Genomic DNA, 9,232 nt, shown 5'->3' on the forward strand with positions numbered 1-9,232 from the left:
TTATGCCGCAGTCCTCAGTGCCTTTGCACATGTGGTCTCGAATGGAACGCACACAAGATTTGATTAACGCGGATTTATTGTGCATTTCTGCTTTGTTTCGGTGGCTCTGTAAATTTGGGAGGAGAATTTGCTTTTGTGGCAAGCCTTGCAACTCATTTCGTTGTTCCTTTACGAGCACAGAATGAGGCGAACTCATAATGCTTAAGGCGATACTACAGACACTAGAGAGTGAAGTCTTTGCTTGGTGGTTTAGTGTAACGGGTAATAGCATTCCATTTACCTCGTAATATACAAATACTCAGGAATATCTATTCTTTTTGTTAATATCAATTTAACAGTGTTCAGCAAATTGCAAGAGCTGTACCAAGCTGGAGTCTTCAACGAGTCTGATTCAAAAGCAATGTCACTAATTAGTTGACTAATTTTTCGTCTCAGTCGACGCTTAATATCACCTCCACCAGTGGCCATGGATATCGAAAAGGGTTAGTAGCGTCTCGGCACAGTTGTATGTGTTACTCTTGTTCTAATGCTAATGATTTGAATAACAGCGTCTAAGCGAAGTTAAGTGGCTGAAAATACCCCCAGTGTTTCCGATATTCCTCATTGCAGCTACATGTTGCAATTTTTATGAAGCCTCAAGTTTCATCTAAGTATCTGTGTATCCAATATAGTATTAAGGTGATGTTCCCTGCATCAGCACTATTTGCATACCTCATTTGAATCCGACTAATCCTGTATTCTCGACATTTCTAAGATGCAAAAAATATCTAAAAATCATACGGAATATTAGCAATATAATCTTAGCCAAATGAATAACAGCATACAGTTTCAGGTTATGGCCGCCTTACAAACATCAAGTCATTCAGCCATTTTCACGATGACAGGCCATCTGTTTTATTATCAAGAAGTTGTGTTATTAGCCTATATGCATTCATACATCAATTTAATTTAGCAAAATTCCGTGAGATATGAGTCAAGCATAAAGCTGAATTTACATTATATTGAGAAAAATTATTTTGGCTCCGTGCAAATACATTATTAACTTGCCTGGTATTCACTTGTTTAATCCTTCAATCAATCGTTTATCAAACTTCTTGTTAACACATCAAAACATGCCACAAGATGCTGGATATAATTTTGGTTGGCCACAATCTGTAGCAGGTGTATAAAAGCACGTCTTTACTAAGTTATTCCATCTGTTAGCCCCCATACCTCGCTTTCGCATCCAACCAGTAGCATCTATTGGTAGAGTCGAATTTTGTAGTGGCGAATGGTTGATGGATGAGTGTATATTCGTTTGTTGCGATTGAAGTAACTTGTGAGGGGGCTTTAATCACGGAGAATGCTGCTTTGCCCCACGACAGAGAGAACTTGCAGAATCTGCCTGCAAAATTGAACGGGTCTCCTTCATGGTAAAATTTAGTCCGGCCGTGTTTGTCATAACACTTTTCTGCCTGGCATATGGTAGCCCTATATAATTTCTAGAAATTCAAAAAGACTGTCTTGTTTTTTTGCAGTCACAGCAGGCTCTCTGCGATACAGTTAGCTGCTACCTCTGTGTTTGGTGAATAAGTGGTAGAAAATAGCTAGATTTGTAGATCGGACCTCCTTAGGCAAGTGGTGCATATCTAGCGAGTGAGCGGTGCAATGTGTAGTTGGTTTAAAGTTTGCCCGATGAAAGGTGAGACGTGAAGGGCAAAGTGACTCCAGCGACTACATTACTTAGATTCTACCGGTTTTCGTTACACCATTCGAGGTTCGGCCACATCGAGTCGGGCTAGTATATAATCAGGTGGCGGATAATGAATGCTTGGGGTTTCTAACCAAAGTAAACGCCTCTACATCTTTGGTTCATTTCTCCTAACACTCCTACTCTCTTCTTCTCTCTTTCCAGCGATATGATGCCCTAATTTGAAAATATTTTATTTACTCTTTAAAGCTAATTTTATTTGAGTTACTGTTTCCAACTGTCTGTGAATTAAATCAAATTCAATTACAGCTCATTCTTTCATCATCTACTTGCCCTCAAGCGTTTACCATCGCCTCCCTCATGTCCAGTTGTATTAGCCCTTGGTGATTTTCTTTTGTCGTTTTTGCTCATGCAATTTTCAAATCACCTCACTTTTAAGTGTCCTATATGAAAGAAACATTGAGGAGAGACATAAATCATAAAATGTCTTAAATTAAAGAATGAGAACATAGTTTTGTCACTATTTAGGAATCGACTTATTGGCTAGTCTTCCTATTGCAATCTCAGGAGGACTCATGGCAGAGAAGTGCTAAGGTAAAATTCTTAAGCAAACCTGATCCAAAAGCTCTTTTACAAATTAGGTGTCTAACTAGTCTTCTCAATCGACGCTAAATAGCACACTGCTCTAAAGGACAAGGATATCGAATAGGGTTAGTAGCTTCTTAACGCGTTTGTATACATAAGCAATGTATTTTCCGCATGAATACTAACAATTTGAGTGACTAAACAGAATGCTCGATGCAGTAGGATGCAAAGCAAATAATACTAGTTGCAAAAATTACTTGCGTTGCCATATTTCCTCATGCAAAGTGCGTAGTGTTTGCATTTGTTAAAGAAGTTAGTAAGAATAGCAAGCAGATTTTGGAGGAATCAAGAAGCGTGGAAAGTGCGAACGCCTATATTTAAGAGCTGCAAATGGCAAATCAACGCCAGCGACTTGATTACGTTTTCATGTCCTCTATACGCATGCTTTATTTTTTAAAGAAATCCATTTGTGTAGCAGAACTTTGATTTCTAAATCACCCTGCACAAGTCACAGTTCCCACATGACTTGGCATTTTGAAAGGCATTTTCCCAAATGCAGCGCACCTTACTAGAAATCCACGCCTAAATTATTAAACCGTACTCAGCCTGCACAAATAATTGGCTTGTCATCAAACTCTCTAAGTCTAGTGTCGTCAAATTCTTTAAACCTCCTTCTACGGAACACTGCTATAAACGCTATTTTAGCCCCTCCATTGTCTTGCAGATTCGACCGTTGATAACAGACTCCATTTTTGGTGTCCTTAAAGCAAGTTAACTGCCACAGAAATTAGTACAATTATTTTCATTAGTCTGCAGTGCGGCTTTCATTGAGGCTGAAAAGCAAATTGAGTCTTCTAGGATTTTCTAACCAACAATGCGAGCATATAAAGCATATGTTTACTAGTGTAAGGAGGGAATAAATGGGCACCAGAGCAGAAAAATCGCCTGTTAGGGGTTTTGCAGCACATTATTCGAACTAGTGCACCTTGCTTTATTTGAGGTGTTTATTCATTTAACAGTATTAATTCGTTGGAAACTGTTCAATGCTTCGGTATTTCCATGATTATAAATTCAAAACATGATCTTAGATAATCTTGAGTCGCAAATGTATATAAAAGGGCTGAAATTGACTTCTAGCATCGGCATCTGCCCCAGTTCCACGTGCTGCTAGAGTGCTATTGACAGCTGAAGCGACACTAGCCGTGAACATTCTGCAAGCCTCGTTACAGACTTTTCCTACCCTGCCCGCACATAGAGTTATATCAAATGTTTAGGTTGCATAATTTTAAGCGATAGAGGTAAGAAATGCTTAAATTTCGAGGACATGTTGCAACAAATAAAACTATTTTTGCATTTACTCTCAGAATTTGAGAGAATAGAAGGGAATAAGGACTTAAAAAGCAATTCTGCTATGGAATTCTGTACATTTGGCAAACTCTAAAAGGCTTCTTTTGCTATACATTTTTATCAGAATGTGATTTTGCTCAAATTTTACTGCAGTTTGGACGACTGCTAACTGTCTTGCATGCCAAACATTCCTCAGTCCTCACTGCCTTTGCACTTATGATCTCTAATGCAGCAAATACAAATTTTGATTAACGTGCTTTGTTTTGGTGGTTCTGGGAAATTAGGAGCAGAATTTGCTTTTGCGGCAACCCTTACAACCCATCTCAGTGTTCATTTACGAGGACAAAATGTCATGACCTCACGATGCTTACGGCGATGCTACAGACACCGGCGAGTAGAGTCTTTGCTTGGCAGTTTGATATTGTGGGTTATAGCGCTCCATATACTTCCTCACAGAAGACTGCCAAAGAATATATCAGCCTCTTATTAATACCAATCTAACGGTGTTTACCTAATTGCAAGAGGTATGGCGCTATGGCTCATTCTCTAGCTAAAACAAAACGCCACTGTGAATTGTTTGGTATAGTAACAACTATGCACTGAGAAATGTTTACAGTAGAGAACATTGACATAATTATTCACGGGAAGTATAGGGTTCAAGTTTTTGGTATTGACTCTACATGTCGTTTGACTAGACGCTAGCCTTTGAGGGCTCTTTAGGCTAAAAATTCTACTTTTCCTTAAACACATGCCTGGAGGCCACGCCTATGCCCCTCAATTCCTCCCGTAAACTACCCTTCATTAGAGATAGTTCAAGTGTCGATAGAAGCAGCCATAATTATTAAGAGGAATGGGAGCCCAAAATAGAAGCAACTTTTAACAGACCAATGCACAAAATACACAATAGAGTTTGCTCATTGATAACGCGAGTAGTGGCATTACGATAATCAAACGAACAGTATAACTGCTGTCAATAACGAGAGAAAAGCCGAAATCTGATGTATAGGCCTCCTAATCAGCTCAATAAGGAAACGCGTATTAAGAACAAGCTTGTTTATGCTTTTGTGGCAAGCCTTGCAACTCATTTCGTTGTTCCTTTACGAGCACAGAATGAGGCGAACTCATAATGCTTAAGGCGATACTACAGACACTAGAGAGTGAAGTCTTTGCTTGGTGGTTTAGTGTAACGGGTAATAGCATTCCATTTACCTCGTAATATACAAATACTCAGGAATATCTATTCTTTTTGTTAATATCAATTTAACAGTGTTCAGCAAATTGCAAGAGCTGTACCAAGCTGGAGTCTTCAACGAGTCTGATTCAAAAGCAATGTCACTAATTAGTTGACTAATTTTTCGTCTCAGTCGACGCTTAATATCACCTCCACCAGTGGCCATGGATATCGAAAAGGGTTAGTAGCGTCTCGGCACAGTTGTATGTGTTACTCTTGTTCTAATGCTAATGATTTGAATAACAGCGTCTAAGCGAAGTTAAGTGGCTGAAAATACCCCCAGTGTTTCCGATATTCCTCATTGCAGCTACATGTTGCAATTTTTATGAAGCCTCAAGTTTCATCTAAGTATCTGTGTATCCAATATAGTATTAAGGTGATGTTCCCTGCATCAGCACTATTTGCATACCTCATTTGAATCCGACTAATCCTGTATTCTCGACATTTCTAAGATGCAAAAAATATCTAAAAATCATACGGAATATTAGCAATATAATCTTAGCCAAATGAATAACAGCATACAGTTTCAGGTTATGGCCGCCTTACAAACATCAAGTCATTCAGCCATTTTCACGATGACAGGCCATCTGTTTTATTATCAAGAAGTTGTGTTATTAGCCTATATGCATTCATACATCAATTTAATTTAGCAAAATTCCGTGAGATATGAGTCAAGCATAAAGCTGAATTTACATTATATTGAGAAAAATTATTTTGGCTCCGTGCAAATACATTATTAACTTGCCTGGTATTCACTTGTTTAATCCTTCAATCAATCGTTTATCAAACTTCTTGTTAACACATCAAAACATGCCACAAGATGCTGGATATAATTTTGGTTGGCCACAATCTGTAGCAGGTGTATAAAAGCACGTCTTTACTAAGTTATTCCATCTGTTAGCCCCCATACCTCGCTTTCGCATCCAACCAGTAGCATCTATTGGTAGAGTCGAATTTTGTAGTGGCGAATGGTTGATGGATGAGTGTATATTCGTTTGTTGCGATTGAAGTAACTTGTGAGGGGGCTTTAATCACGGAGAATGCTGCTTTGCCCCACGACAGAGAGAACTTGCAGAATCTGCCTGCAAAATTGAACGGGTCTCCTTCATGGTAAAATTTAGTCCGGCCGTGTTTGTCATAACACTTTTCTGCCTGGCATATGGTAGCCCTATATAATTTCTAGAAATTCAAAAAGACTGTCTTGTTTTTTTGCAGTCACAGCAGGCTCTCTGCGATACAGTTAGCTGCTACCTCTGTGTTTGGTGAATAAGTGGTAGAAAATAGCTAGATTTGTAGATCGGACCTCCTTAGGCAAGTGGTGCATATCTAGCGAGTGAGCGGTGCAATGTGTAGTTGGTTTAAAGTTTGCCCGATGAAAGGTGAGACGTGAAGGGCAAAGTGACTCCAGCGACTACATTACTTAGATTCTACCGGTTTTCGTTACACCATTCGAGGTTCGGCCACATCGAGTCGGGCTAGTATATAATCAGGTGGCGGATAATGAATGCTTGGGGTTTCTAACCAAAGTAAACGCCTCTACATCTTTGGTTCATTTCTCCTAACACTCCTACTCTCTTCTTCTCTCTTTCCAGCGATATGATGCCCTAATTTGAAAATATTTTATTTACTCTTTAAAGCTAATTTTATTTGAGTTACTGTTTCCAACTGTCTGTGAATTAAATCAAATTCAATTACAGCTCATTCTTTCATCATCTACTTGCCCTCAAGCGTTTACCATCGCCTCCCTCATGTCCAGTTGTATTAGCCCTTGGTGATTTTCTTTTGTCGTTTTTGCTCATGCAATTTTCAAATCACCTCACTTTTAAGTGTCCTATATGAAAGAAACATTGAGGAGAGACATAAATCATAAAATGTCTTAAATTAAAGAATGAGAACATAGTTTTGTCACTATTTAGGAATCGACTTATTGGCTAGTCTTCCTATTGCAATCTCAGGAGGACTCATGGCAGAGAAGTGCTAAGGTAAAATTCTTAAGCAAACCTGATCCAAAAGCTCTTTTACAAATTAGGTGTCTAACTAGTCTTCTCAATCGACGCTAAATAGCACACTGCTCTAAAGGACAAGGATATCGAATAGGGTTAGTAGCTTCTTAACGCGTTTGTATACATAAGCAATGTATTTTCCGCATGAATACTAACAATTTGAGTGACTAAACAGAATGCTCGATGCAGTAGGATGCAAAGCAAATAATACTAGTTGCAAAAATTACTTGCGTTGCCATATTTCCTCATGCAAAGTGCGTAGTGTTTGCATTTGTTAAAGAAGTTAGTAAGAATAGCAAGCAGATTTTGGAGGAATCAAGAAGCGTGGAAAGTGCGAACGCCTATATTTAAGAGCTGCAAATGGCAAATCAACGCCAGCGACTTGATTACGTTTTCATGTCCTCTATACGCATGCTTTATTTTTTAAAGAAATCCATTTGTGTAGCAGAACTTTGATTTCTAAATCACCCTGCACAAGTCACAGTTCCCACATGACTTGGCATTTTGAAAGGCATTTTCCCAAATGCAGCGCACCTTACTAGAAATCCACGCCTAAATTATTAAACCGTACTCAGCCTGCACAAATAATTGGCTTGTCATCAAACTCTCTAAGTCTAGTGTCGTCAAATTCTTTAAACCTCCTTCTACGGAACACTGCTATAAACGCTATTTTAGCCCCTCCATTGTCTTGCAGATTCGACCGTTGATAACAGACTCCATTTTTGGTGTCCTTAAAGCAAGTTAACTGCCACAGAAATTAGTACAATTATTTTCATTAGTCTGCAGTGCGGCTTTCATTGAGGCTGAAAAGCAAATTGAGTCTTCTAGGATTTTCTAACCAACAATGCGAGCATATAAAGCATATGTTTACTAGTGTAAGGAGGGAATAAATGGGCACCAGAGCAGAAAAATCGCCTGTTAGGGGTTTTGCAGCACATTATTCGAACTAGTGCACCTTGCTTTATTTGAGGTGTTTATTCATTTAACAGTATTAATTCGTTGGAAACTGTTCAATGCTTCGGTATTTCCATGATTATAAATTCAAAACATGATCTTAGATAATCTTGAGTCGCAAATGTATATAAAAGGGCTGAAATTGACTTCTAGCATCGGCATCTGCCCCAGTTCCACGTGCTGCTAGAGTGCTATTGACAGCTGAAGCGACACTAGCCGTGAACATTCTGCAAGCCTCGTTACAGACTTTTCCTACCCTGCCCGCACATAGAGTTATATCAAATGTTTAGGTTGCATAATTTTAAGCGATAGAGGTAAGAAATGCTTAAATTTCGAGGACATGTTGCAACAAATAAAACTATTTTTGCATTTACTCTCAGAATTTGAGAGAATAGAAGGGAATAAGGACTTAAAAAGCAATTCTGCTATGGAATTCTGTACATTTGGCAAACTCTAAAAGGCTTCTTTTGCTATACATTTTTATCAGAATGTGATTTTGCTCAAATTTTACTGCAGTTTGGACGACTGCTAACTGTCTTGCATGCCAAACATTCCTCAGTCCTCACTGCCTTTGCACTTATGATCTCTAATGCAGCAAATACAAATTTTGATTAACGTGCTTTGTTTTGGTGGTTCTGGGAAATTAGGAGCAGAATTTGCTTTTGCGGCAACCCTTACAACCCATCTCAGTGTTCATTTACGAGGACAAAATGTCATGACCTCACGATGCTTACGGCGATGCTACAGACACCGGCGAGTAGAGTCTTTGCTTGGCAGTTTGATATTGTGGGTTATAGCGCTCCATATACTTCCTCACAGAAGACTGCCAAAGAATATATCAGCCTCTTATTAATACCAATCTAACGGTGTTTACCTAATTGCAAGAGGTATGGCGCTATGGCTCATTCTCTAGCTAAAACAAAACGCCACTGTGAATTGTTTGGTATAGTAACAACTATGCACTGAGAAATGTTTACAGTAGAGAACATTGACATAATTATTCACGGGAAGTATAGGGTTCAAGTTTTTGGTATTGACTCTACATGTCGTTTGACTAGACGCTAGCCTTTGAGGGCTCTTTAGGCTAAAAATTCTACTTTTCCTTAAACACATGCCTGGAGGCCACGCCTATGCCCCTCAATTCCTCCCGTAAACTACCCTTCATTAGAGATAGTTCAAGTGTCGATAGAAGCAGCCATAATTATTAAGAGGAATGGGAGCCCAAAATAGAAGCAACTTTTAACAGACCAATGCACAAAATACACAATAGAGTTTGCTCATTGATAACGCGAGTAGTGGCATTACGATAATCAAACGAACAGTATAACTGCTGTCAATAACGAGAGAAAAGCCGAAATCTGATGTATAGGCCTCCTAATCAGCTCAATAAGGAAACGCGTATTAAGAACAAGCTTGTTTATG

At 38.9% G+C, this 9,232-nt stretch overlaps 2 protein-coding genes across 2 annotated transcripts in view; one reads left to right on the plus strand and one right to left on the minus strand. All coding sequences in view use genetic code 11, as the record gives it.

Annotated features, from left to right (window-relative positions):
- The window catches only part of EGR_09945 (hypothetical protein), a gene marked incomplete at both ends in the record, with an annotated part of 3,726 nt that extends 3,258 nt beyond the window's left edge, over nt 1-468 (minus strand). Inside the window, one exon of the mRNA XM_024499194.1 lies at nt 281-468. Coding sequence (XP_024346400.1) covers nt 281-468 — 188 coding nt within the window. The remainder of the gene's footprint in view (nt 1-280) is intronic.
- A 3,517-nt stretch (nt 469-3,985) lies between these two features.
- On the plus strand, nt 3,986-6,119 carry EGR_09946 (hypothetical protein; the record flags this gene model as incomplete). Its single annotated transcript, XM_024499195.1, has 2 exons — nt 3,986-4,045; nt 6,069-6,119. 2 exons carry the CDS (start codon nt 3,986-3,988, stop codon nt 6,117-6,119), a joined length of 111 nt encoding a protein of 36 aa, XP_024346401.1.
- Nucleotides 6,120-9,232: the final 3,113 nt, after the last annotated feature.

The sequence above is a fragment of the Echinococcus granulosus genome, assembly GCF_000524195.1.
Source record: "Echinococcus granulosus chromosome Unknown EG_S00177, whole genome shotgun sequence".
In the NCBI taxonomy this organism is placed as follows: domain Eukaryota; kingdom Metazoa; phylum Platyhelminthes; class Cestoda; order Cyclophyllidea; family Taeniidae; genus Echinococcus; species Echinococcus granulosus.